This window comes from Rattus norvegicus, chromosome 15 (assembly GCF_036323735.1).
Source record: "Rattus norvegicus strain BN/NHsdMcwi chromosome 15, GRCr8, whole genome shotgun sequence".
Taxonomy (NCBI): domain Eukaryota; kingdom Metazoa; phylum Chordata; class Mammalia; order Rodentia; family Muridae; genus Rattus; species Rattus norvegicus.
In genome coordinates, this window is record NC_086033.1 from 51,617,489 (window position 1) to 51,645,141 (window position 27,653).

Below are 27,653 nucleotides of genomic sequence, written 5' to 3' on the forward strand. Positions count from 1 at the left end.
TGTGACCTGGTGGGACCTGGTCCCTACATCCACTTTGCACATTTCCCCTGATGCCTGGCCAAGTTTATATTCATTACTCCCATCTGTGTGTCCCTGACTTGAGGCTTTTCAGCACCGAATTTACAATCGTGTCCTATGAGAAGCAAAGGTAGGAATCGTGCCTCCTGTGGTTGTGAACCTACTGAGGACAGCCTAAGCATTCTGATGTCCTCTCAGCTCTGGAGCATGTGAAAGGCTGGCCTCAGCCACTGACTGGTGTCCCAGAGAAGAGATGCTCATCCCCTGACTTCCGTTTGTTTTGTTACACTCTCCACCTAGATACGCTGACTCTTGTGGTCCTAGGTCAGCAGCTGTGTCTCTCCATCTGAGTGACCAGAGGTGTTGAATCTCTTGGTTGCTTGTCTATGTCGTACCAGGCTGTCAGAGCTCCTGGCTGGCACAGTGGGCACCACATGGTATGGTAGGAAAGCCTGGCACAGCACTAAGGCCAACTACATGTCCTCACAGCTTTGCAATCAAGGGATTTACCCCAATTCTCACTCACAAGAGACCTTTGTGCAGAGTTACCTCACCTCCACCCCTCATCTGTGTCAAGAACATTTACTCTTGCCTGGGTCCCCCAAAAGTAGCTCTCCCCTGGGCCTGTCCAAGATAGATGGCCTTTCATGGGGAAGATGGATGATGGTTACACTCGAACACCAAAACACTTCAAATGCAGCCTTCTCCGCATGGCCAGTCATCTGAGTGGTCACACCATATTCCTTTTCAGTCATGTTGGGTAGGAGGGGCTAGGACCATCTTTCTAGAAGGTGATTTTTTCCATTTGTTCTTTGGTGGAAGAACCATTCCCTTTGTGTTTCCTCACAGTGTAAAGGAACCCTTAGCCAGGACCTGATTCCTTTTTGTCACCTGTCGGTGGCATTGTGACTTAGTAGAAAAGGTGTTGACAAACTTGGATATTCATAGTCCTTTCCAGACCGTCACTACCTGGTTGTGGCCCTGGTTTCCCTTGTTGGTTTGGTTTGGTTTGGGCTTTAGTATATACAGGTGGACCCCAGCCCTACTGACCTGTGTAGGGAACCAGCAGCAGGACAAGGAGCCCCGTCAGTCACAGCCTACCATTTGGATCTGGAGAGAGCCTTCAGTACTGTCTGCTGCTCCCCATGTCACCCCACCTGTACAAGGCCCAAAGCCTCAGAGCCTTATAGGGCCAGCACATAGTAGGTGTGTCGCACATGTTCTTGAGTAAGTAGTGACTGTTAGATACACCCCCGCATGACCAGGCTGTACCCAACAGGTTCGGCAGCATATTCCCAAGCCTTAACATGGCAGTGAAGCGACGGGAGCAGGCCTTGCAGGACTACGGCAGGCTGCAGGCCAAGGTGGAGAAGTACGAGGAAAAGGAGAAAACTGGTCCCGTGCTGGCCAAGCTCCACCAGGTAACAGGATAGCCATTGCCACTGGGTCCTCCTTTCAGGGCCAGCAGAACCAGGACACTACCTATGCCCACCACACCTTGCCCCTTCAGTGACAACCCTCACTCCAAGGTCTTGTTCTCCAGGCCCGGGAAGAGCTACGGCCTGTACGGGAAGACTTTGAGGCTAAGAACAAACAACTCCTGGATGAGATGCCACGATTCTATAACAGCCGACTTGACTATTTCCAGCCCAGCTTTGAGTCCCTGATCCGGGCACAGGTGAGACAAGGTTCTTCCCTGGGGGAATCATCTTTGTAGGAACCCAGTTCCCATTAGATGTAGCCATGCTCTGCACAGACAGCAGTGCCTCCCTGCCCCAGGCACTATGAAAATTCATGTGGTGTCCCAGTCAGCCCTGGTGCCTAGCACTGATACTGTTCTGGAATTTCCATTGGACGTCCTCCATTGGCAATCCACTCAATCCCAACCCTATGATAGGGTTCCTTTTTGTTTAACTCTTTACCCCTTGAGTTCTTCCTCCCATGCTTAGTTAAGCAAGCAGCAAGAGCCCAGGTTGCATCTTTTGCCACTACTTTAATTAAGCAGGTCTTTTGCAGGGGTGGTTGGGAGGCCAGTAGATTAACTGCCTGAGAACCCAACAGGAGAATTCCATTAGCCAGAGACCACAGGAGTCCTAACTTTGTGTTTCCTAGGGAGGGGTCCTGAACAGGCTCTGAAATGCTGGCCACTGGATATGAAGTGCCCCCTAGTGGAAAGGCAATGGTGTGCAGGCTGGTATGGTGATGGCAGCCAGAGGGAGAGTAGGACACAGGAGCCCAGTGTCTCCTGCTACTGAGATGCTGGGTCCAATTGGGATGGCATGCAGCCCCTGCCCTCCCCTCACCATTCATCTTCAGGCAGTTGTTATCTATGATCATTCTCCCCACTAGCAAGGTGGGAGAGGCAGTGGCACTGGAGTGGGGAGCAGGGCTTCTCCACACAGACCTCCTCACTGATCACAAGTGCGGGCTCCCATCTCAGACTCTAACACTAACTGGCCATCCAGCTAAGGCTTCTCATCCCCAAGCTCTGCCTGCTCCGCTTCCGGTCTTAGCTGCACCTCTGCTGCCCTCCAGTGGGCACCATCATTCCTTGTTGCTTTCTTGTCACCGTGGCCATGGGTAAAGCCTGGTTCCCACTAACCAGACTTCATTTGGAATGACACTCAAAGCGGTGCAGTAGAATGCCCACCAAGAAGCCCAGGCAAGGTTTGGATGGGAGCCTGGACTTGCTAATGATCCGTGTTTTCAGTCCAGTGCTCTCTAGGGAGTGAGACAGACAGCAGAAGGGGAGGATGCTCTCCTGTTGTGACTGCAGGTGAGGGCTGCCTTCCAGCCTGCACCCTGTTTGGATGAGGCGTGGATTTAGAGGGGAGGATCTTGGCCTGCTCTCTTTCACTGACACTTGCCTCTGCTTTCAGTGAGCTGCATACACCATCCCCACCCCCAAGTCCTTAGAGGAAGCTGCAGGGTGCCCAGGCTATGGGGTACCCTGTAACCAAGCAGCAGGATAGCCAGAGTTGTTTACCGCCTCCCCCCTGTGCCAGCCTCCTTCTCACCCAGCTGCTACTGCTATTAGTCATTAGAGAAGTGAGCACTCCCGTGACTCACCAGGCACTGTGTAAGGCAGTGAATCGGGGCCCCCAGTACAGCCCAGTGCAACCTAGCCAGGGGTTCTAAAGAGACTTCCTAGGATACCACTTCCCACCGGCCCTTGCTGCACAGCCACCCTCCCAGTCCCCATCTTCTAGTTTCTCAGATGGAAGGAGAATCCTAGAGACATCTCAAAGTTGAGGTGCTTGAAGAACGTGGGACACTTTGATGAGTATGTTCTGTCATGTCAAGAAGTGGAAACTGAGGCAGAAATGGCCTCTGACCTCTAGGGAAAAGTCACCATCCATCATATAGAGAAACCCCTTGGCTCTTGGACCTGCCTCACATCCTGTCACTCTCACTGCATCACGGGCGCTTTTAAGGACCCATGCTGCTAGTCATCCATGCATGCAGTAACTAGCAAGACTGGGAAGGGGTGGAGTCTGGGGAGCTGACACCTCCCTTAACTTGACTTCTAGAACCAGCTCTCAAGACTTGAGGAGCCAGTATCTGCTGTGTCCTTTTTCCATGACCAAAAGCCACTGGCTCCTCTCCTCATTTAGTAAAGGCAATAAACCCCAGGCCTGCCCTTACCCACATACTGCCCTCTGGCACCCTCAAATGCATAGTCTCCCTGCCCCATCTAGTTATTTTTGGTCTTAACAAACCTTTCTCTGCAGTAAATATTTCCAAAAGCCCCAGCTGTGGTTCCCCCATCCATCTCTGGACTGCTGAGGGATAGGGTGAGATCTGAGAGGTAGTGATGGAGCAAGTGAGAGACACACACACCCCACCCACTTCAGCCAGAGCAACCCATAGACCCAGAACCAGGCCCTGCTTGTGCCTCTCAGCTGCTTTGCTGACTGGGTGCTATGTAAAAGCGAGTCTGGTTCCTGCCAACAGCTCTTGCCTCCTACCCAGGTTATCTACTACTCGGAAATGCATAAGATCTTTGGAGACCTGACCCAGCAGCTTGACCAGCCAGGCCATTCGGATGAGCATCGAGAACGGGAAAATGAGACCAAACTAAGTGAGCTCCGAGCCCTCTCCATCGTGGCTGATGACTGAGCCCCTGTCCCTCAGGAGTCCTTGGACTCTTTGGGACACAGATGGCATTCGCATAGGCTTTGCTCCTATGCATCCTAGCAGGCATGGATTCATGGACCTCCCAATGGCCAGCCAGTTGGAGACAGGTGGCCACTATTCTACCTTGCCAGTTCTCTGACTTAAATGTCTCCATTTCCTTGAGCCTGATACTAGGAGCCTCACAGGCTGCTGTTTCCCTGTGTCCAATGTTGATAAGCAATGTAGAAAAACCCTGGGGCCATTTTACTTCCAGAACCGTCCAGAGTGTGGTATAGTATCTGGCCAACAGGAGCCTTTGGAAGGGCCTGGGCTTCCTGTGTAACTTGAGGCCTTAGCTGTCTACCTCCAGAGGACCTACTCTAGGAAAGCCACCATCCCCTCAGGACTCTTTAGACTGTTGGGTGAGGCACAGTGCCCTGGGTAGCAGAACTCTGGTCTCTCAGCCTTGATGGGCCCTTCACACCAACTCAACCAACGCTGGTCCCCCCTAGGTCCAGTACAGGGACAAACCCCAGGAGTTTAACCTTCCTTTGAACTGGGACTTTGTCTCTATCTGTCCACTAGAAAATGGCACACATTGAGCCACTGCCCTCAGAGCAAGGCTTCTGTCTAACCTGAATTACTGGAGCTTTATTTTCACTTGTTATTGGAATTTTATTTTCAAGTAAAATTTTCCAGTAAAACAATAGTGTACTTTATAACTGACACCAAGAGGGAGCTGCCACAGTTTTGCCACACCCAACTTGGCAGAGGGCCTTCACTCAGTCACAACCTGTGGCACTCACTGCCCGCCTACCTTCTAGAGAGAAGTGAGAATCGGCAAACGGGGAGGGCACAGGCAACTTGAAGAGGAGAGCTACATGGACAGACACTTGTTTTGTTTTTCACTTTGGTTTATTTAAAAAACAAAAAGCCAAAAAAAAAAAAAAAACAACAACTTTATATACAAAGTCAAACTGAAACCATGAATTGTGGAAAGAGGCAAGAATTGTGGGAAATGGGAAAGGGCTAGGCCAGGGCCAATACCACATCTGAACATAAGAGCTGGAGAGAGAAGTGCTGGTTCTTCTGGCAAGTTGGGGCAGCTGGGACACAGTGTTCTATTGGCGACCTTGACCCAACACCAAGTGCTTCCCAGAATGGGCTCTATCACCTAACAGAGCCTGCGGGACTCATGCCGCCCAGAGGACCAACATTCTTGGCTGCACCGACTCTACACCCATTCCTCCCATTTATTGGCATTAGACCTTGTTCTGGGCTGGAAAAGCCTTTTCCTCCCATCTTGCTCTAAAATGGACAAGGACAGGAGACAGCACAAGACTACAAGGGCCCTGGGAGAAATTCCAAGATTGAGGGCAAAATGACATTCTAGGGGTGCAAAAGATGTTGTATTTAGTTGTAGCTGGAACTGGGGTTCCTTACACATCCATCCACACAGCACGAACCCCATACTGAGAGTTTGATGTTCCCTACAGAGGCTGAGCACAGAACTCAAGCCACCCCTGCTATGGCTCCCAGGCCCTGCTCCAGCTGCTTTCTGGTACCCAAAGGTCTCTAATGTCATCAGGCTCCATCGCAGACCTCACTAGGCAGCCACTCAGTTGCTAGGCGTTGGCTCCTCTTTCTCTACCCAGCTGTCAGCCTGTGTGAGCACATGTAGCAACGATGAGGATAAGGCTTCTCCCATGTCCTGCCACTAGAGTAGGGAGCATTGGGAGCAGCTCAGTCTCCTAAGAGCCCAGTGGAGAGAGGACCAGTACAGCAAGGAAGGGCCAGCTGTCTCCACACACAGGCTAGCTCCACTCTACGGTTCTTGTGGCTTCACCAAAAGGAACCATGGCCATCCTTTAGCCATCCTACCTTTTCAACGATCCGCTGCATCTCAAGGTGCAGTGGGGTCAGGCGTCTGCGGAAGTCCTGCATCTGACGCTGGAGCTGGTTCTTCTGTCGTTCCACTGTCCGGGCTGTCTCCTCCGCCTCGGCCAGCCGAGCCCGCAGCTCCTGCATCTCTGCTGCCAGTGTCTTATTTGTCACTTCAGTGGCTGAAAATCGGTTATGGCTCTCCTCTGAAAGGTAGGTGAGAATATGGCAGGAAGGCTCAGTCAGCTGGTGCATTGGGACAAAAGTGTGAGGCCTAAAGAGTGCTGTCCCCTTAGTGGCTGTGACAGCACACTCACCAAGCTTCAATTCCAGTGTGTGAATCTTGTTCTCCAGGTACAGGCGGCCACTGTCTTGCTGCTCTGCACGCTGTAACAGGCTTCCCACATTGATGAGGCTACCATTGTGGGGCACCAGGCCTTTGTGCTCTGTGGGGGCAGCACCTGGCTTTGTGCTCTTTCCTGAAGGAGGCAGTAGATCCAGGTTTCCTAGAAAAGATATGCATGATCTTAGGAGAATGGCCCACCATGGCCCCACTCCCTGACAGCCACAAAGCACAAGACGTACCAAAGAGCACGTCTTCTGGAAGCCCGTCATCCAGCGCCTCAGCACGGCTATACTGAAGGCTCCGATACTGGCAGATGTTCTGTGCCACCACTCTACTAACCAGCTGTTTGGCCTACAGAAAACACAGGACACCTACTGGCCACACACCTGCGTCAGGGAGACCAGAAGCCTGCAAGAGCTCTGAAAAGGCCTCCAGAAGGACAGGTGAGACAGAAGAGACTACCTGCTCTGCACTGAGCCGGATCCCCAAGGTGAGGAGGATCCTCTCCAAGTCTCGCCTGTGCAAGTAGCCACACCAGTTGGCATCAAAAAACACAAAAGCCAGAAGGCAGTCCAAGGGGAGCACAGCTGAGGGATCCAGCTCCTTAGGCTACAAAGCAGAAAAACAGGCTTACAAACAGTTCTTTCAAAGTTAAAGGGCATAGTACACACACAGCCAGGCGCTGGGTTGACGGCAACAGGTAGACCTCATAAGTGGAAGCTTGGAGCTGGGGCTACAGGCTTCTGTGGGCACATTTCCAGAACATGATGTGTTCCCTAAGCGGATCTCTCTCTGATCTACCCTGACTGGGAAAATGGAGTATTCTCCATGAGTCAAGAACCACACAGTTGGTCTCCTGTCTAGGGAAGAAGTCACTGGTAGGCAACCCTCACCCAGGAAGGGCTAAGCTTCCCATCACCAGGTACAAAAGGAGACAAGGTCTTACCATGTCCTGAAGAGAAGAATATTCCATCTCGGACTGGTTGGAGGCAACAGAGCGAACCTCCGTTTCCTCTAGCTTTGCTCCTGCTACAGAAATCCCAAGCTCAGCATCTAGCAAGGATGATGCGCTACACCCATAAGGGCAGCGGTTCTCACCCTGGGCTGTGAAGCTGTTGGGGCTTGAACAGCTTTCACAGGGGTTGCATTTAGCTGTCCTGCACAGCAGATACTTGCATTTCAATTTATAACAGTGGCAAAACTACAATAATGAAGTAGCAACGAAAGTAATTTTATGGCTGGGGGGGGGGGGGGGTGTCACCACAACATGAGGAACTATATTAAAGGCTGCAATATTAGGAAGGTTGAGAACCACTGCCTAAGAGGAAGTTACCACAGCCAGCCCCAGAGAGCCACTACCCCCAGACACACCAAACTCTTCCTCTCCATCATCCCTCAGAAGCAGCAGGTCTGGGTCCAAGGCCATTTCACAGAGGTCCTCAGCTGCCTCACCCCGGGCCTTCTCCTCCTCTTCTCCCCCTGCAGAGGGCTGTTTGGGCAGAAGCCCATCCTCCTTCTAGAGAAGCAGACCAAGGTGGTAAGGAGCAGGACTCTTGTAACACTAACAGTTGCTATCACTCAAGTATGAGCTGGGCACTCAAGTGCTGGTGGGCACTCTGACCCACTACATGCTCATGGGGATTTAACCATACCAGTATTCAGATCAGCAAGGGCACACACAGACCCCTGAGGTACTTCTCAGGAGTCAGTCATAGTTGTACACATAATTAAGCAATTACGTGTACATGACATATTTGGACAAGAAGCCGAGTTACATTTTAGAAATGGCTAAAAGCCAGTTTGTCCTAACAGGTAATCCTAATTCCTGAGCATTCTGACTGTCATTTCTATGCCGCCATGGCCTATCAGACACACTTCCCTCACCTTGGACACACCACTTCCTAGCTGTGTGGCTACACGCAGAGATTCCTATTCCTGGGTCTCAGTCCATCCCCCAAAACTGGGTAACATAAAGAAGCAATGCAAGCAGACATGCAGAGTGCCCAGAACAGTGCCTGACACACATGGGGGCTTGAATCCTACTAAGCATGAATGTGTGGGCCTCAGTCCAGCCCATGGCTGAGAGCAGTACTCACCAGTGGGCTGTCTGCCTCGGCAGCTGTGCCCTCATTCTGTACCTCATCCTTGGACACCTTCACTGCCTCCTCTTTGACAGCCTCCTCCTCTTTGACCACATCCTCCTTGGCTGCCTCCTCCTTCTCAGGTTCAGGAGGAGACACAACTTTTTCTGGAAGGCTCAGCAGCACCTTATAAATTCTATAGCCAAAGTCCCTCTGCAGCATCTCCACAAACAGCTCGGCCAGCACCACCACCTGTTAGGAGAGGCGCAGGGAGCATGGCATCAGGGAAGAGGACAAGTATGCCACACTGTTCCTTTATCTCACTCATGAGCTCTCTCCTGCACTTGCCTCAAAAGAGATCCTTTCTTTTGGCCTCCGATCCTCCACAATTCCGTAGAGAGACAGGTTGACACAGCCAGGACGTGCCATCACCGCAGGTTCTAGAGGAGGCGGAGGGGCCTCTGGGAGCTCAGTGTCCACATCTTGCTGTGTGGTGGCCTCTGCTGTCTCTGTGTCCTGTTTAGAAGTGTCTGCTTGCTCTGACACGTCAGGAGCCTGTTCAGTAGCCTCTGCCTCCTATGACAATAGCTCAGATGTGACCCTCTGGGCCTTGCAGTCGAGGCACATACTTTTGAGACAGGGGCTCATGTAGCAGAGGCTAACCTCAGATTCACTATGAAGGTGAAATCAACTTTGAACTCTGGACTATGGGTCTTCCTGCCTCCACCTCCCCAGTGTGGGAGTTACAGGCTTGTGCCACCATGCCCAGCTTCTCTGCATTTTTCTAAGGCCCAGCCTTACCCCTGATGCCTCCTGCGGTTGGGGAGCTGCTTCTGTGGCTTTCTGTTGGCACAGTGCCTCCCACTCCTCCAAAGTGGGCATGATGGTCCACACATCTGGCAGGTACACCACTACTGTGTGTAACTGCCGGGGCGGCCCCGGCTGCAAATACTGAAACTCAGCAAAACGCCACCTGGTCACAGCAAAAGGAAAAGAAAGCCCTTAACTGTGACATAGTCACAGGTACTGCACTCACAGACAAGTACTTCTATTTCCAGTCAGCACTCCATGCACACATGCTGCATGCCAGGCCATGAGCACAGACATAAAGCCACACGCCAAGGCCTCAGTGGTTAGGCAGCAGGGAGACGCAGTAAGCAGACAGCACATAGGAGCACCAAGGCATTGAGGAGTACTGGGTGTGGCTTGGGGGTCAGCTGCCATCAATGCTCACAGCCCTGGGCTCTTCAGTCATCTATGAGCAGTTAGGAGTAGGCAGGCATGAGCTGTGGCAGGAGAGAACCCAGAGGGCAGAAGCCAGGCTCCTGACACCCCACAGCGAGCTGGCCACATGGGGAAGGCCACTCACCATTTGGTACAGGTGCTCAAGTCAATGCCAGTCTGGGCTTGTGCACAGCGGATGGCTGTGCGCACCAGCACCTGCGGGTCTGCCTGGGGGTCGAGGCCATCCAGGGAAGGAGACCACTCACCCCCAACCAGCACTGCCTCTTCTTCTTTTCGGCCCAGCAAAAACTGCAGAGAGATTGGGAATAATGAAACATGGCCTGTGTCTCCCACAGTAAGGCAAGGCTGCTGCCCAGCAAGAGGTAGTTAAGACTACCACCTAGGGCTCTAGGGCCATTCACTCAAACCAGCCACCTGACTCCTCTTCAGAAGAAGCATCTCTATACTATCCTCCTGTATAAAGTGAGGGCCTTCAGCTCTGAAACACCGAATTTCTATGTTAATGCACAGGAGCCTAGCTGCTAAAAATGTGGCAGATTTGACCAGCCAGCATGTCTTGCCTCCTATAAGCCAGTTCTTACCTTTAGCTGCTTCAGAGGATGCTCTGGTGTCTCCCTTGGCTCAGCCATGTCATCCACAAACAGCATGCAGCAACGATAGAACTCCTCTAGGCCTGGGGAGGAGAGCAGCAGCACCTGTGTAGAGGAAAAGGTGCTCAGCCACATTCTGTCCTAGCAAGGTGATAAGTCACAAGAGCTTAGTCAACTGACCTTGGAACTGTAAGTGGGGTCACTGTCCTCAGGGCTGGGCTCAGCACCAGTGTCTGGAGCTGCCTCCTTCTCTGAAGAGACCTGGATCCGACTCGGGTGGTGGAGGGAAAAGGGCTGGCCCAGTGGGAAGGCTGACAGCCAGCTCAAGTGAACGGAAAGAAAATCTGAGGGGACCAACAGGCTGCGGTAACGTCGCTGCAGTTCTAGGAAGTCACAGGTGGGACTGTAGAAAGACAGTAAGGGAAACTACTGAGCAAACACCCAGCGTCAGAAGAGGGACTGGAAAGAAAGCTCAGAGCTTAGGAGCACTTGCTGCCCTTACAGAGGACACCCAGGTTTAGTTCACAGAGCCTACATGGCAGCTCACAACTATCTGCAACTTCAGTCCCAGAGGATCTGACACCCTCTTCTGACCTCTGTAAGCACCAAGCACACATGGGATACACTTACATACATCCAAGTAGGCAAAACATACACACAAACTATAAAATATATAAAGTTTTCTTTTAAACAAATCTGCAGGGCCAACAGAATGGCTTATAGTGGGTAAAGGTATTTGCTGTGCAAGCCTATTCATCCCCAAACTCCATGCAAAGGTAGAAGGAGAAAACCAACTTTAGAGTTGTTCTCTGATTCACATATGTGCACTGGCAGGTATGTGTGCCAACCCCTCCCACAACATACACTGACACACTGAATGAATGAATCTATGAACGAACAAACAGAACGGCAAAAGACCACAACAGGGTTTTATTCGGCTTGAGAAAAAAGACTCTAATAAGGGATCTCCCTAGGTGTAAGGATGGACCCCATATGACCACTTGACTTATAAATCCCCATAACAAAGAAAGCAAAATTGGGGAAGAAAGAAAAAGAAATCATAATATTCGGTCACAATGGTCAAGTCCCTTTTTTGTTAAGGGTTTATGTCAATTATGTATGTCTATGTATAGGTATGTGCACATGTGTGCAGGTTCCCAGAGGCATCAGATTCCTCTGGAGCTGGAGGTTCCAAGCAGTTGTTACCTGCTCCATGTGCATGCTGGAACTAAACTCATGTTCTCCAAAAGAGCAGTATGGACTCCTAGCCACTGAGCCATCTCTCAAGCCCCAGAAATGGTCATGGTCTTGATAAACAACTCACTAGTCAGTAACAAAAATCTCAGGTCCTAGGAAAAACTGAAACCTGCATGACAAGTCCTTCCCAAGAACATAAACACAGATGACATGAAAGCCTAGGAAAAGAATCCTAACGGCAGAATTCAATCCCTGGAACCCACATGCTGGAAGAAGAGAACCAACCCCTCAGAGTTTCCCCCTTGACTTCCTCACAGTAGCCCCCAAACGTGAATACACACTCATGAAAATTAATAAATGTAAAACATTCTTTACAGACTGTCAGACTCACTGCTAATTAGAAATGAAAACCAGAATAGCACTTTTCACCAGCAAATCTACAATGAAAAGGTACATGAAGGCCGGGTGTACTGGTGCACAGTTTTAATCCCAGCCTGGTCTACACTGTGAATCCCAGATCATCCAGGGCTACACAGAGAAACCCTGTCTAGAAAAACAAAAACAGAAACAGAAAAGGTATATGAAAACAGTGTTGGCAAAGGTACAGCAGACAAAGACTGTGCCCTGCACCATGGTGGCTATGTAAGTGGACACAGCATCTGAAAGAAAACTGGTAATAGCTATCAAAATTAGAAACCAGGCCAGGTATGGTGGCACCTGCCTTCGCCTTTAATCCCAGCACTCAAAAAGAAAACTTGCTGGCATGGTAGCTCCCATCTGCAGAAACAAGCAGCTCCTAGACAACTGAGTCTGCCTGGCAACTCCCAAGCCAGTCCCTGTCTCCAAAGTACAAAGCTAGTCAACACCTGAGGAATGATATCTGAATGGTATCATCTGGCCTCCTTCCACACATGCACCCAAAGACACATGTGAACCAACACACATGAACAAATGAACATGCATACATACAGAACAAGATTCACTAATATGCTTAACACAGAACCTACTCGAAGACACACCAAGCCATGTGCAGCAGGTTCCCACAGATTGGTCAATTAGCTGTAGAAAAGGCCACCTGACTACACACATTCCCATGTGTCCAAACAGACCTTATCTCATTAACCCTAAAAACCATTGTTGTGCAAGTCTGAAGCCCTCCCCAGCCTTCACTCACCTGTCCACAGCATAGGGAGTGAGATGCACCCGGTAAGGAGGCAGGTCATGCCTAGGTTTCTTAGCACCCCAAGGCTCTCCACCAGCCCGCTGTTTGCGTTTCTTCGAGTCATAGTCGTCACTGGAGGTTGACCCATCAGCAGAAATAAGAAACCATATTGTTACACATGTATTCAGTATGTCAAGAACTAGAAAATACCTGAGTCCTCAACATTAAGAAATGAATACAGGGGCTGGAGAGATGGTGCAGGGGTTAGGAGCACTGGCTGCTCTTTCAGAGGTTCTGAGTTCAGTTCATAGCAACCACATGGTAGCTCATAACCACCTATAATGGGATCTCATGCCATCTTCTGGCACGTAGGTGTATATACAGATAGAACACTCATACATAAAGAAATCTTGAAAGAAAGAAAAAAAGAAATGAATACAGGTGGCCTGTAGCTCAGTGGTGGAACACTTGCTTAAACTATGGGAGGCCCTGGATTCAAGTCCAGCACCACACACATACAAAAAGAAGCCATGCTAGCAAATATGTGACAGATTATTAAACATTAAAATAGGTAAGTAAACTCTAATAATTTAATAATATAAATGCAAGGTACAGCATATATACAAAAGGCTATTATAAGAAAAAAAGAACAGCTTTAAAATACTGAGAGATGAGCCAGCAAGATGGCTTAGCAAATAAAGGCACTTGAGGAAGAGCTTAGTGATCTGAGTTTGATCCCGTACCCCATGGTGGGAGGAAAGGCCTAATCTCTGCATTCATCTGATCTCCACACACACATGCTCAACAATAAATAAATATAAATCTTTTAAATTTAAATATCATGGCTAGAGACAGGCTCCAGAACCTTTCTTTACCTGTTGAGTGTCCTGCAGGCTTAGTGTTTTAGATTTTTATTATGGTTTATGCATGTGCATAAGCATGCCACGATACACATGTGGAAATTGGTTTTCTCCTTCAGTTTTCTGGGTCTCAGAGATCAAATCAGGTCATCAGGTTTAGTGGCAGGTGCATTTCCCTGATGAACCATCTCTCCAGCCCATGTTTTAGAATTTTTGAGATAGTCTTCTACTCTGTAGCCCAGGCTGGTCTCAAATTTACCATGTAGCCCAAGCTAGCCTTGAACTAATGGCCATCAATCCTCTAGCCTCTGCTCCCAAGTGTGGGGATGAAAGATATACACCACCAATCCTGACCCAAAATAATTTTTATTTTATTTTGGTTTTTCAACACAGGGTCTCTGTGTATCCTCGGCTGTCCTAAACCTACTTTGCAGACCAGGCTAACTTCAAACTCACATAGCTCCACCTGTTTCTGCCTCCTAAGTGCGGGAATCAAAAGCATGTGCCACCATGCACAACTCAATTTTTTTAAAGAATAAAAACAAATATTTTTAACTTGAAAAAGGAGGAGAAAACAAAGCAATACCTTTTGCTCCATTAATTCTACCCTTGAAAAACTATTCCAAGAAATTGGGGAGGGTGGGGGGAGCAGATTAAAGCAAAAATACCAAGCCATATAATCAAGTTCATGCATCCTCACTGACAACTGAATTTAACTATAATAATGATTTAATCACGAAGGCAGTCACCAAGATGAAGCTTCAAGAAAGTCCTAGTTCTCAGTAGTATAGCCACTGGTAAGCTGAACTTGCTCCAGTAAATAACACCCACCCTTGGTCATGTAAGCAACCCCTAAATAACAAACTAAGTAGTGTAGTGAGCCAAAAAAGGACATAGAGTTAGTATCGGGAGAGGGAGCAATTTTTCTGTGGTGGTGTGTTCTCCAGTAGGTTGCCCATGCTCCAGTGGATAGCCCCACACCTGGAGCATTCAGGTAGCATTACTGGAACTCAGTAGGTTAAAAAAAAACAGAACGTGAAGATAAGCAGATACTGTTAGGGAGGTTGGAGGAGCGGAAGACTGGAGTAGTATGACTGAGAGACTTGTATGCATCATGAAACTGTCAGGGAAAATTTAGAATATTCTTTTTGTAAAAAAGAGGTAGAGGGGAGGAACGTTCAGGGCAAGAGGACAGTAGGCTAATGGAGATGTAATCAAAGTGTGCTTCTCAAAGCGTACTTAGATATCTGACAGGTGTGAGAGAACAAACCTTTAAAGATCATGCTACAGTGTGGGACTTTGAATATCACAGACCATGTACTAGCTAGAAAGAAACTAGCAAGGTCAAAGAAAGGTACAACACGACTGTTTTCCATGCAAAAAACACTTGCCAAACTCTTACTTCCCTGTCAACAATAGAACACTCAGAAGGCTAGAATTTTACCTTCCAATGCTGCCCTTCTATTCTTTTTGTTTTGAGACAAGGTCTTAAGTAGCTTGGGCTGGCCTTCCGTTCCTAATCACCTGTGACCCACCTCCAGCAGGAAACATGTTAGTGGTGGAGCAGCAGAGACCAGGCCTGCTGCTCACAAGACCTCAGCTGCTCACAAGAGCAGTCCAATGGCAGTGTCATCCTGCATCCCAAAGCTGGGAGTTTAACATAAAGCTGGTCTAATGGGCAAACCACCCCTGTGGTCAAATCCTTTATAAATTGGCAGATTTCCCTGATGCCACTCTTCCTACTCAGTCTATTCTCTAAAAACCGTAACCCTGAAGCACCTTGGCCAAAGTAATACACTGCAGGTGGTACTCCAGAGCCAGGCAATCAAATTCGACTAGCAGCTACGTGTGGAAACTCAACTGAAAACACCAGGCCCACAGTCAATGGTTTCCAACCAGTGGTATCTTAAACCTTCAAGATACTTGCTATGGGTCTGTCCTGGAGGCTTTCATAAGCTCACAGACTAGGAGCAAGCCATGTATGAGTTTAGGAATGGAGAAGTGGAGACCATGTAGAGAACAATGCCAGGCAATCTGCATGGGATCCACAGCAGCCTTTCCCAGAGATCAAATGCTAGCTTCTGCACAGGCACTGGCTACATCACCTCCCCTGAACTCTCCTCAGGTTATGCCATGCTTACTCCAAGTGTTTCCCACTGAAGTACTTCTCAGTTCTTATCAGCACATGGAAGAGAGGGTGGTTCCCTTTCTGTAGTTATTTCAAAGAAATCACAGCACAAGGGAACTTTCTACAGTCTTACAAAAGCAGGGTGCTATGAGATCAAAAATGTATAGTCAAGATTCTGACATTTCAATCTAAATCAGTTTCAAGATTTCTATCAACAAAACCAAAACAAGACAAATTCAAGCAACAAGGAGATAAAGGAGGAATAGAACTAAGAAAGAAGGCAGGTGGGGTTGGGGATTTAGCTCAGTGGTAGAGCGCTTGCCTAACAAGCGCAAGGCCCTAGGTTCGGTCCTCAGCTCCGAAAAAAACAAAAAAACAAGAAAGAAGACAGGTAATACTGCTTGTGTAAATCAGGTAACAGCTTGAAGATTCGTTTTCTTTTTCCACTTCCTTTGCATATATTGAATTTTCTATTATAAGAAGCCAAACAAAAACTCTCAAGGACAGTAAAGCACAAAGGCGATGAGAATTGAGACACAATGAGCATGCTCCTGGAAATTCCCCAAATTTGCAATGATAAAGAACCACAGGACGTCTCAAGTGCCTGAATAGACCATTCTTGCTCCACATTAAGGCCAAGAAAAGTGTTGGCACAGGACAAATCCTGAACTACTGAATATATTGTAGCCTCTGTGTTGTAACACTGTTACACAAAGTGTACAAAAGAAGTCATCTTAATTAGGAACTAAAACATTTTGCAACAATCCCTTCTTTTTTTTTTTTTTTTTTCAGAGCTGGGGACCGAACCCAGGACCTTGCGCTTCCTAGGCAAGCGCTCTACCACTGAGCTAAATCCCCAACACCAACAATCCCTTCTTTAATGTTACTATTTTCTTGTAATAATTCTTGGTATCTGTGTGTTAAATACTACAAACAAAGACGAAAGTATATACTTTTTAACTATCTGGGGTTGAGGAGCTGGCTCAGTGAGTGAAGATGCTTGCTACCAAAGGATCCCAGCATCCATGTCAAAGCTAACACAGTCTATGATCCCAGCCCTGGAAGGGGCAGACAGGAGGATCTCTTGACCGCGCTGACCAGTTAACATAGCTAAAACGGCAAGCTCCAGTGAGACTCTTATCTCTAACAAAAGCAAACAAAAACCAGCAGAGTACATCAGAAGACACATAGAATTGACCTCCTGGCTCACATACACTTGCATACACCTTGATACAAATTCATAGAACACACACATACACATGCGCATGCAAAATATCTCAAACCAGAAAGGTAGCAAAATGACTGCATAACCAAGCTAGGGGTGATGCCGCACACCTGTAAACCCAGCACATGTGAAGAAGAGGGAAGAGGATCAGGAGTTTAAGGTCATCCTTAGCTACATTCTGAGTTCAAGGCCAGCCTAAGCTACATAAGACTTGATTAAAAATAAAGTATTTTAGCTGGGCAAATGTGGGCGAATACACTTTTAATCCCAGCACTAGGCAGGAAAGAGGATCTCCATGAGGTCAGGCTGAACTACACAGTGAGACCCTGTCTCAAAAGAGCAAAACAACAAAAACTGTCAATGTGACATTTTGAAATATAAACTGTATTAGACCTCAGCTTTGCTGAGGTAGTGTATAAAGTTGCTGTATTTGTTAAGTATGTTTCAATGTGTCTGCCTTTCAGAGAAAAGGGACTAGACTCTGTGTGTCCACAGAAAGGGATGTTAGTATCAACAGGTGTCAAAGGTGGAACATGGTCCCTAGAAGGAAGTGTAATGCCTGTTCATCCTCTTACCTTCGGCCCTGGTCCAGCCTTCCATGAGGACCCCGAGCAGGAAATCTGTTCAGGTGGCTCAGGTGAAGTGTATGGGATGTCTGGAAGAGACTCAGAGCTGAAGAAAGGAAATGGCCAGTGACTCAAAAGCCCTAAAACCCTGTCCAGCTTCCTACTCCTCTTCCTGTGTAGAGAAGTACACCCTTCTGTTCTGAGAGCATCTATATGAAAGGAACAAGTCCTTTCCTCCAGACTAACCCACAAAGTCACACCCCAACTTGCATGCCACCAGTACTCACGCTTCTGAGGGAAAAGTGGGGGAATTCGGTGAGGCTGAAAGATCAACTGGGGCTGAGCTCCGAGGATCCCTTGCTTCTGGCCCAGAGCTGCCACATGTAGAAGGGGAGGTGCTGGAGACTTCAGTAAGGGCTAAAGAAAATAGCCAGTAAGTTCAGGGGATCCCCAGGTTGATAGCATGAAGAGACATCTATCCCACCCCACCCCCCAACAAAAGGAAGGATTGTGCTCAAAAGTCAGGCCACAGGACTTCCTCCTCTCCTTCCCATTGCAGTGGGCATGCTAAGGAAAGAAAAATACCTGGTTGGAGAGCGTCTGCACCTTGACAGCATTCCAGGGCACTGCCTGGCCTGGGTTATACGCAGCCTTCACCAGCACCTTCTCACCCAGCTGGGGTAGTCGGCCCTTCACCACACTGCCAGCACACAAATGGGGAGGCCCCATCAGGAGGCACCCTGTACAAGTTATCCTGACCGCCCCCAGGGAGACCTTCTCCATCAAAATCTCTCATCCCTTGCAGTAAAATAGCAAAGCAATGGCTTTAAAGAGGGGGCCCACCAGCATGGAGACAGAACTGAATTCAACAATCATTCTCAGCAGAGACTAGCCTTAAGCCTACCTTAGCTGAAAAAAGACTTCTTCATCTACCACCCCAAAGTAGTCATGCAAGCTGGTAACAATGCCAGTGAAGACTCGCTGCTTCTCCCCACTCTGCAAGAGAAGAATAGGTCAAAAGCAACAGGAAGCCACCTGAACAGAACCATGCTATGCCACTAGAGCCTCATCTCTAGCCACAGGGACCTGGCTCATAGTATTAAAAGAAAATTCACCTTGAAAGAAACATAGTGGACACAACCTGTCTATAAAGAGGAGAGAAGCTAATTCATGACTTTCCTCCTTCTAGGATATTCAGTCCTTTAATCCCAAAAGGCACCAAAAGATCTCTCTGGAGCCAGATATTAAAGATTCCCCAACCTAAGAGGTATTTGAGATCCCCAACACTGGACAAAAGGACAAAACCAAACCAAACAAACAAGCAAAAAGCCAGGGATGTTGACCATTGTAACGAGAAACAACACACAACAGACATCCAAACATACTACAGTAACCCCAAAGGGGAACGAACTCACTAGAAAGGGCACCCAACATACCTGAAGGTGCCTGGCATTTTGGGACAAGTCTGTGGCCACAGGAGGAGTAAGCAGACCAGGAGGAGGACCCAAAAGAGATGTTGAAGCTGCGCCTATGGGGACAGAGAAGCAACCTCCAGCAACTGCACCTACTACCCTCAGTGCTAGAAGATAGCCAGAGGATCCTGTAATCCCAGAGGTCTAGGTGGCTCCAACCAGCTAATCAGATATTCAGGGAAACACCCGAGCCATATTTTTGGAAACTGAGTCTAGAGCATATTCTGAGTGTAACCAGTAAGCAGGTAAGCACCTGAGAAGTTCCGTCCCCCTGGAAGTGGGTTGATCCTCTGGCGCTTAAACTGGGACATTTGGAATGCTGTCCTTTCAAGGTCTTGGGTGGAAACCTTCAATCAAAAGAGAAAGAAGTTAACAGCTAGAATGGGAAACTTCCATCTATTACGGGGCTAGGGGGAGAGATGAAAAATCTTAATGAAGTAAAGCTTTACGGTGAAGAGGTGGGTCCTAAAATGGAGGAATGGAGAGGATGTAGAAGAGGAAATGAAATAGGTAATTATGTTACTCCAGTTTGTTCTCACAATAACCTAGCGGTGGGTGCTAATGACATGCTGGTTTACAGACAAGGAAACTGGAGCTTTGAGATCAGGAGACTTGCCCAAGGCCACAAAACCAGATAGTGACAGAGCGGGACTCACACCCAGGTCTCCCAACAACTTAGCACTCCTTTCACTATGCCACTGGCACCCTTAGAGAGGCTGGCGGAGTGAGGACTGGAAGAGCTCCGGTGGCAGTCATTCATTCAAAAACATCCGCCAAAACACTCCACACAGGGCCGGGGCAAAAAATGGAGGTGCGAGTAGCGGGAAGGTGATGCAGGCCTCTCCCCGGAAGACCGCCAGGCGTCTTTTCAGACCCGCTGGTGGGAAGGGAGCTGTCCAGCCGGCCCTCGCCAAGCGGCCTGCACGCCGCTCCCTCCTCCTAGGTCCCGACCCTAGACTCCGGCCTCCGCAGCCGCCTGCGCAGAGCCTTCCGGGCCGGGCCACCGAGAGGCCACCGTGGGAGGACCACGGCGCGAGGTTTCTCCTCCTCCCGCCCGCCCCCAGGGCCGAGGCCGTTGCCAGGGAGACGGAGCTTGCAGTCCTGAGGGGGCTCGGCTCTTTCCGCGACTGGCGCATCTTCGCTGTTCGGACCCCGCGGCCTCGCCACCCGAGAGAGACTGAGAGGCAGAGGCAGAGCGAGAGGCCCCCAACCCACCTGCGGGCCAGGGCCACGACACCAGGGGGACAAAGACACCCGGAACCACCGCAGCTGCTGCTGCCACCACCACCGGAAACGCCTCTCCGGAAGAGCGACCACTGGTCGGAAGCTGCCACTCTCCCGGATATGGTACCTCCCTCTTCTCCATCGACCTCTCCCTTCCCCCACACCAGCCTGCCATCCCGCTCCAACTGTGGAACGGAAGTGCGCCTTCCCAGATCCGATAATGCCTTCGGAAGCTGAGCTCGGTGGTGTCCTCTCTCAAGTGTCCCATCAGAAAAGTAGTCTCGAACCATTAGTTCCTGGTCTCAAAATGACTGGAACTGGACCCCTCCCTAAAACACATGGAAGAGACTACCATTTATACACCCTGCTGTGTTCTACTAACCCCCCAAGACTACAGCAGCAAAAGAAGCAGCGCCTCCATTGGCTGGAGGAGGAGCATACCTACTCAGGGGCCATTTGCAGGGGATATTCTTACTAAAGTCAATGATCCTCCCCACCCCACCCCCGTCCCTATTCTTGCCTTTCTATTGACTGCATCACCAGCAAGGGGTAAGCATATCAGAAATATGTGCCCAAACTCCCAAATATGAAATGTACAAGATCTCAATAAAATGGCTTATCCAAAATCTTGCCAGAAACATGGCTGTTTTCACACCTTTTAACAGTAGCCTCTCATCTCTCCATTCCTGTTTTTCTCCAGCAGCACACCCTTTCTTGTTCACTAAACAGTCACAGCACACATTGAGAAGGTTTAATGTTACTTTATCTCCTAACAAGCTTATGAGGTAGGTAAGGCAGGCATCATCCCAAGTAGGAAGCTGTGGCTCAGAAATTAAGAGACTTTGCTATGGTCTAAACTCCAGGATACAACACAGCATCTTAGAGTTGACCTTGCAAATTATATGTTGTTCCTCACAATGGTCATGATCTCTGCCCCCCCCCCCAATTCCTCATTCAGTCTTCAAGGGCTGTGCTCCAGAGCCATGACTTATGACAAAGGTACCCAAGGCAGTGTTGTTCTTGGTCCTAGGGCTGCTGTCTCCGGTATGAGGAAGAAATCCACATCAGTAACTGTTCATTGTGGAATGAAGATCAGTGCCATCCTTCCAGTGACACCCAAAACACCAACCCTTTGGACAAATTATTCCATCAGATGATTGGATTCAGGCAGTCAAAAGTCCAACAAAGATAGCATAGACATACATCTGCAACATGCAGACACATTCCCATACTAACATACTCTGTGAGTACCTGATAAATAAGTCAGTTCACTTTGCTTAAGCCCAGAGCTTTATGACAAAGAGGAAGAGCCCGGGAAGAGTGCTGAAACTGCACTTGAGTGCCTCTTGGGAAACCAGGGCTCTTTGCCTCGATGCTTAGAGAAGGACTTGGCCTTCACCGTGAAGAGGAGAAAGCACCAATCGCTTCTCCTGGCAGTGCAGAGAAGCAGCAGTAAGCCAAAATGTGAGGGACTTCTTGGCAAATCCTCTCCACTCAGGTGCCAAGAGGTCATACAGAAAGATTTTTTGCTCGTGGCTTCTTAACGACCAATGTTGGAATAAAGATCTTCCGTTGGGAATGGCCTGGAGTCCTTTCAGAGAGATTCCTGAACTCCATCCTATAGAAAAGCAAAGGAAAGTCAGACTGGAAGAAAAAAAAAACAGGAAGGCATTGTTTACTTTCTGAGGAGAAGCTGCCAACTGTGACAGACTTCACCCACAATAAAATACTTTGTGTGTCCACCTCACCGGCCCCTAAATTTCAGTGTTAAAGAGTGAGGCCTTGACCGGTGAGGATGAACACACTGCCCACAATCTGGTTGTGGCTTCGGGAAAGCCACTGTCCCCAATCTTACATAGTCTTCCCTCTCTGCACCAACAAATGGGGCATCTTAACTACTCCTGTTACTTGGAGCATCTTCTCCTATACTTTGTCTCACCGATTCCATAGGGACTAAGATGACAACTGTCAAGACAGGACAATATCAACATCCTGACCCATCACTCCCTCCCTTAACCTGAATCAGGCACAAGACTCACCTGGGTCCAGAACTATCAGGGGGAACAGGAGGCTCAGGAAGTCGAGGGCTCCTCCAACGGATCCGATTGAGCAGAACCTTGACCTTATCCCAGTGGGAGAGATCCTGCTGAACAGAGAATAAGAGCTCGTCATAAAAAGCATCTATATACATCCCTAATAAAGCTGCTTAACTGCAAATCACCTGCTCCAAACTGGAATCCTGTCATTTTCCTAAAACTTGGATTTGGGGGACACTTACACATCCCCATGTTCCCTACCCTGTACCATTCTATCACCTGATTAACATAGATCCATCACTACCTTGTGTTCCTGGGAGGGTGGAAGGATGTGGGTTGGTTCCAGCAAGGCCTCTGGCAGACTGGAGGGGCTGTCAACAAGCACACCCACCTGTGGGAGTGAAGCTGCCTCTGCACCTTCAGGAAGAGAACTTTATTATCTGGGGCCAGAAACAAGCAGGTAGCCACCCCACTAAGCTACAGTTCAGGAGCTCTGCTGATGGGACCCCGGGCAGGCACATAGGCAGGCAGAATGCAGAGGAAGACACAGTTGCCCCTTACCTGGATCCTTTGTCTGGCTCAGCTCCTCTCTGTGCCCCTGGACCCTATTGTCAGGGATATGTGATGATGAAAGAACTGGAGCCAATTCTTCCTCCTCAGGATCCTGAGACAGGCGAGATAGAACAAGCAGAGACTCACTCAAAAGCTGAGCCTGTTCAGAAGGCATTCATGCTCCAGGGTCCCACCCCCTCCCCTACTTCCCTCACTAGGTGACCTGGCCACCTGCACCTGTCCATCACTCACCCTAGAGGGTCTCTGGGTCTGCAGCTGCAGGTACAGCTGCTGCAGCCTGGCCATCTGCTCCAGCACAAGGCACAGGTGTTCCAGGTAACGCAAGCCCTGTCCGGGGAGGCAGGTAGAGGCTCCAGACTCCATACTACCCACCTGTGGGACACATTAAGGTAGGAAGACCTTCAGGGTCAGCCAAACTCCCATTCTGGATAGTTAGGCTGTGCTGAGCCAACAAAATAGGACCTAGCAGACAAGCCAAGAAAGACACACTTGGCTGGCTTCCCCAGTGGCCAGCTGAGCATGGCAGCCATACCTGTCTTCTGCCTCTGTGGGGGTGGCTACTGCTGTGTGCAGAGGTGAGACAAAAAGCAATGACACAACCATCAATTAGGGGCAAGGAACGCCCCGCCCCGAGAGAGCTCCAGGGAAAATGGGGGAAAGGGTCCCCATAAGCCACACCTCAGGGCTTTCGCCACCCCACTCCACTCCACTTTAGCCAAGATGAATACTTACCTCCTTTGCTTCTTCCAGACTAGCCTCTAGCTCAGTATCTGCCTCAGTGGACTCCTGTTCTCCTACAAAGATGGACACTCCACCTACAGGCTTGTTCTGTAGCTGCAGGGAGCCATGCCGCCCAGACAAGCTGGGAAACTCTCGAGACCTCTCCAGCACCTGTTCCAGCTTTCGTCTGGCCAGCAGCCGGTCTAGTGGGGCAGGAGGCAGCTCAGGGCTCCCCATGGGCTCAAGGTTTAGAGAATCTTGAGAAAGTCCTGATAAGGTAGCCAAGGAGCTGTCCCCAACCACCATCTCCATGCCTGAGTCCTGGGAAGCCAATTTCAGAAGTGGCATCTGTCTCTCCAGACCTCTCAGCTCACTCCGTCCCTCCCTGAAGTCCAATGAACACCCGTGAGTTTTGTCTGGTATCCGTCTGTAGGTGCAAGTGACTCCTGGCACCACACAGCCTTGTGCCAGGTCCTCAAAGGCCCCATCTGTAAGGAGAATCTGTATCAACCTGGGTAGGATGCCCTCGACGCTCCCAGCATTCCCTTGAGGAGGTATGTCCTGTACCAGAGGTGAACAAGGACACAGGACATCCACATCACCACTGATATACAGTTCTACCCCTGCTTGGAAGATAAGTCTAGATGGTGTTCTTATAACAATTGTTGACCGCCAACAGAAACCTACACTTTGAGCCTGTGGTAGGCAAGGTCCTTGCAAGTCGTGACAATCAGTGATGCAGATAGCTTAACAGACCCTTAACTAAGGTTCAGCTGAAACAATCAAGTCTAAGAGCCTCAGACTTCTTGGATATGGGAAAGAGAAAGAACAAGGTGAAGGCCGGAGCTACACAGTGCTCTCTGGAGTCCCTGGTACACCAGGAAACAGGATGAGGTATCTGCTGGAATTTATGAGGACACTAGAAAAATGACAACAGCTGGGGCTGGGATATGACAATGTGAGAGCTTTCAGAGCATGCACAAGGCACCAGGTCCCATCCTCACTGCAAAACAAAAAGCAGCAGCAGACACAAAAATAATAGCAATTATAATCATTTAGGGTAATTTTGTCTTTTTAAGCAAGGAAGGAGGATCATGTGACAAATGGGGGAAATTTTTGGAGTTGGATCAATGGTTCAGTATTTTAAAATACTGACTGCTTTTCCAGAAGATGGGTAATGGGTTCCCAACACCTACATGGATGTTCTTAAGTCCATTTCCAAGGGATCTGAGCCCCTCTTTTGACTTCCCTGGCCAGTCCACACCGGTAAAACAAACAAAAGACCAAATTTTAAATACAACAACAAAAATCTTTAAATATAAATTAAGTAAAACAAGGAAACTGATTTTTGGTTTAGTTTGTTTCTGAAATAGTGTTTTACTCTGTATCCTAAACTGCGCTGGAACTCCCAATATTCCTCCTGCCTCAGCCTCCCAAGTGCTGGGATTATAGGCACGAATCCCCACGCCCCCTTGTCTAGCATTCATTTATTACCACGTTTGTGCCAGGGGTTATTATGGTCTGGGTGGTCTACAGGAATCAGGCAGAAGCTTGGGCTGCTTTGGTGGGAAGAGGATGCCAGCCGGTCCCCTCTGGATCAGAAAGTGTACCAGGAAGCCTATGCCCGCCAACCATCCCCGAGAATGAGTTTGTGGCCACCAAAGGACTGCTGGCTGGGGCAAGGATATCGGAATCACCCAACCTCACATAGAAGCTTCCACAACTGGGATTAGGGGGAAGGAGACCACAGACCAATAGGATAAGGGTGGTGGGTGATTGACCGCAAATCCCGGAGGATCTGCACTGTGTATGGCGTCCCAAGCCTATTCACTCTACTCCTTCAAAGCAAGGAAACGAGGGGGTGCGGCCGGTGGACGTCGCTCGAGCGGGTCTGGAGAATGGGTAGGAGGCAACGCGACTCACCCCGGCCGCCAAGTTGCTCCACCGCAAAGACGCGGCGACGGCTCAGCATGGCGTGTTTCAGACGCGGAAACCACTGCAACAGCACCGGAGTGATCCCGGGCGTCCTCCAAGTCCCTAGTTGCGCTCAAGCAGCTCAACCCGCCGGTCCCTGCCCAGCTGGGCGTGGTCCCGAGACACTCCCCGCGGGGGGCGGGCCGGGGCGGGGCGCGGCACGCAGGTGGAGGGCGCTGACCCAAGCAACGTCAGTCTGGAAACTGCGTTCCCTAGGCATCTTATCCCCCTAGACCTAGCAGCAGAAGTACCCCAATTCAGTCTCTCAATTCAGTGCTCTTGGAGGAGAGTGTACCCACTCAAGGACTATAGCGGGCTGGCTGAGCGGGGTACACACACACACACACACACACACACACACACACACACACACACACAGCTCGCGTTGCTCATGTTCCTGCTGCTGCAGCTTGGAACCTGACTAATGCTGCAGAGCTGCACTCACAACAGCCCGGAAGGAAATGGAACCCCACAGTGCTGGCGGAGGGAAGAAGGCAGATTAAGAGTGTATCCGGCCTCACAGCTGTATGACTTGAGGGCAGGACCCTCAGAAAGGGGAAAGGGTTCTGTGCCCTCGGAAAACCTACCGAGTACTCACTGCAAGGCACTTGTGTCCAGAGCTACTTATGAACCCCTTACCCAGCCCAAACCTCTTGTCTTATCTGGGTCTGCAGTGTGTGAGCAAGAGGTGAACCACAGCCTGGAGGCTAAGCAGAAGTTTAAATGTTTCCCTGACCCCAGCGGCCACCACCCTTGGCCTGGTCCCACTCCACCTCAACCCCATTATAAAAGGAGCCCAGGCAGCAGCTGATGGTCAACTACCAGATGGTACTGGGGCTTCTAGGGAAACATCCCCTTTCTCAGAAGCCAATAAGGACTGGAAAATCTCAGCTGGCCTCAAACACCCTAGAGGCAGATAAGGGTGACTGGAAGTCAGTGGAAGTCTTCCGCCACTCTCCTTGCTTCTTCCTAGATTCCATCCCCAAAAGCTCTCCACTGGTTTCTCTGTCAGAGAGCCACCAACAATCAAATATTAGTACTATAAAGTTGGGAAACTGAGCTCCCTCCTTCCCCCTCCCCCGGCTCAGATGCAAGATGAGAGCTGGAGTTGCGGTCCTCTGTCATCTTCAGAACCTTGATGTTTAGGTCAAGCCCTTTTCCTGCAGCGTGAGTTCCCAGGGTTGCTGGCTGCCTCACCCCACCCCCATCCCTGTCCTTTAAACACGAGGGAAACAGGATGCTGGGCCTGGCTGTACTGCCTTCTCCAAGTCCAAGAAGATCAAGGGAAGCAAGCTTCCCAGCCAAGCCAGGCGGCTCCCGCCCCCAAGGTGAAACTGTGGGGAAGTAAAACAGGATGATCCTTTGCCTGATTTTGCCCTGAATTTGGAAAATGTGGGGCCCAGATTCCAAGCAGCAGTATCCGTGGTGACTAGGGCAGGAATGCATCTAGAAACAGGAAGCCAGGCCTGCAGGAATGCAGTGTCTCAGCACAAAGAACCCACACACACTTCACTAAGTACACTCCCCAACACACTCCCCACCACAGGTAGGGCCCCGCCCCTTTGTGCATGGCTGGGCCAGGTCTGATCTGTTACAGCCTTCATGAGAACTGGACCTGATGTGGTGGGCTAGACTTCCCTCTACATCTAATGTCCTGACTGAAGCTCACTCAGAACCCAGCCAGTTCCTCATTACCCAAAGCCTTGAATGTCCCTGCAGTACCTGCCATTGCCTACATCTCTTTTCTTGGCTACCTCCACCTGGAAAATCATGTCCCCTTGGAGTGAACTGCAAGAAGCATCACAGCTCTACTGTTTGTGGCTGCTTCAAGCAGTCCATGCACAGCCATGGTCCTTCTACCTCCAGTGGGGAAGCCCCAAATTCAGGAAGCTGGCTTCCTGAAAGCACCAAGCTTGACTCATGGGACAAGTGATGTGAGACCAAGAACTAAAACAACAGGCTCTGGTTTGGTTCCTTTCCTGATCCTTCCCCTCACTAACTAGATGTCCTCCCTGTCCACAGTCCCTTCGTTGGTAGAATGAGGGTGCCAGCAAGACTTGCCTTTGAGCTGTGAGGATGCAGATGGACTGTTTCAAGCATCCCTACTATGTGCAGAATGATGCGCTAGAGCAGGGGTTCTCAACCTGTGGGTCTCTACCACCTTGGGGCTGCATATCAGATATCCTGCAAATATTTATGTTATAATTCCTAACAGTAGAAAAAATTCAGCTATAGAGGT

The 27,653-nt window shown here is 49.6% G+C and overlaps 3 protein-coding genes across 9 annotated transcripts in view; 1 reads left to right on the plus strand and 2 right to left on the minus strand.

Moving 5' to 3' along the window:
• Nucleotides 1-4,841, plus strand: part of Bin3 (bridging integrator 3) — a 38,856-nt gene extending 34,015 nt beyond the window's left edge. Inside the window, exons 7-9 of one of the 2 annotated variants that reach the window (NM_001013186.2) lie at nt 1,298-1,439; nt 1,562-1,696; nt 3,991-4,841. In NM_001013186.2, coding sequence (NP_001013204.1) covers nt 1,298-1,439; nt 1,562-1,696; nt 3,991-4,137 — 424 coding nt within the window. In that variant the 3' untranslated portion in view covers nt 4,138-4,841. The remainder of the gene's footprint in view (nt 1-1,297; nt 1,440-1,561; nt 1,697-3,990) is intronic. The other variant, XM_039093514.2, reaches the window with a different exon arrangement.
• A 189-nt stretch (nt 4,842-5,030) lies between these two features.
• Nucleotides 5,031-20,423, minus strand: Ccar2 (cell cycle and apoptosis regulator 2). Of its 3 annotated transcripts, none has more exons than XM_006252268.5 (21): nt 19,544-20,423; nt 19,141-19,234; nt 18,852-18,943; nt 18,320-18,411; nt 18,001-18,115; nt 17,703-17,832; nt 17,425-17,521; nt 12,649-12,768; nt 10,458-10,680; nt 10,269-10,382; nt 9,812-9,975; nt 9,244-9,415; nt 8,791-9,018; nt 8,458-8,694; nt 7,733-7,877; nt 7,308-7,390; nt 6,824-6,970; nt 6,601-6,712; nt 6,333-6,521; nt 6,016-6,221; nt 5,031-5,797 (listed from the first exon to the last, which is right to left on the minus strand). In XM_006252268.5, exons 2-21 carry the CDS (start codon nt 19,196-19,198, stop codon nt 5,753-5,755), a joined length of 2,769 nt encoding a protein of 922 aa, XP_006252330.1. In that variant the 5' UTR covers nt 19,199-19,234; nt 19,544-20,423; the 3' UTR covers nt 5,031-5,752. The 3 variants fall into 3 exon arrangements, with proteins under 3 accessions (XP_006252330.1, XP_017455191.1, NP_001163943.1); XM_017599702.2 differs by having other exon boundaries at nt 7,308-7,387; nt 20,103-20,234; NM_001170472.2 differs by having other exon boundaries at nt 5,037-5,797; nt 20,103-20,175.
• A 424-nt stretch (nt 20,424-20,847) lies between these two features.
• Nucleotides 20,848-27,653, minus strand: C15h8orf58 (similar to human chromosome 8 open reading frame 58). Of its 4 annotated transcripts, none has more exon segments than NM_001134571.3 (7): nt 20,848-21,729; nt 22,151-22,254; nt 22,452-22,564; nt 22,709-22,811; nt 22,952-23,092; nt 23,453-23,928; nt 25,364-25,486. In NM_001134571.3, coding segments are annotated over 7 exon segments (1,095 nt in total). In that variant the 5' UTR covers nt 25,413-25,486; the 3' UTR covers nt 20,848-21,620.

What these genes read in the sequence shown, in the direction of transcription:
- Ccar2 (XM_006252268.5), bottom strand. Translation starts at nt 19,198, where the DNA reads ATGTCCCAGTTTAAGCGCCAGAGGATCAACCCACTTCCAGGGGGACGG. An exon ending in ACTCCCTATGCTGTGGACAG is followed by an intron (nt 10,681 to 12,648) that starts GTGAGTGAAGGC and finishes GTCTTTCTACAG; the next exon opens with TCCCACCTGTGACTTCCTAG. An exon ending in CACACTGGAATTGAAGCTTG is followed by an intron (nt 6,222 to 6,332) that starts GTGAGTGTGCTG and finishes CCTACCTTTCAG; the next exon opens with AGGAGAGCCATAACCGATTT.
- C15h8orf58 (XM_063274431.1), bottom strand. Translation starts at nt 25,412, where the DNA reads ATGCTGAGCCGTCGCCGCGTCTTTGCGGTGGAGCAACTTGGCGGCCGG. An exon ending in AGACCCAGAGACCCTCTAGG is followed by an intron (nt 22,812 to 22,951) that starts GTGAGTGATGGA and finishes CGCCTGTCTCAG; the next exon opens with GATCCTGAGGAGGAAGAATT. An exon ending in CCTGATAGTTCTGGACCCAG is followed by an intron (nt 21,756 to 22,150) that starts GTGAGTCTTGTG and finishes TTTTTCTTCCAG; the next exon opens with TCTGACTTTCCTTTGCTTTT.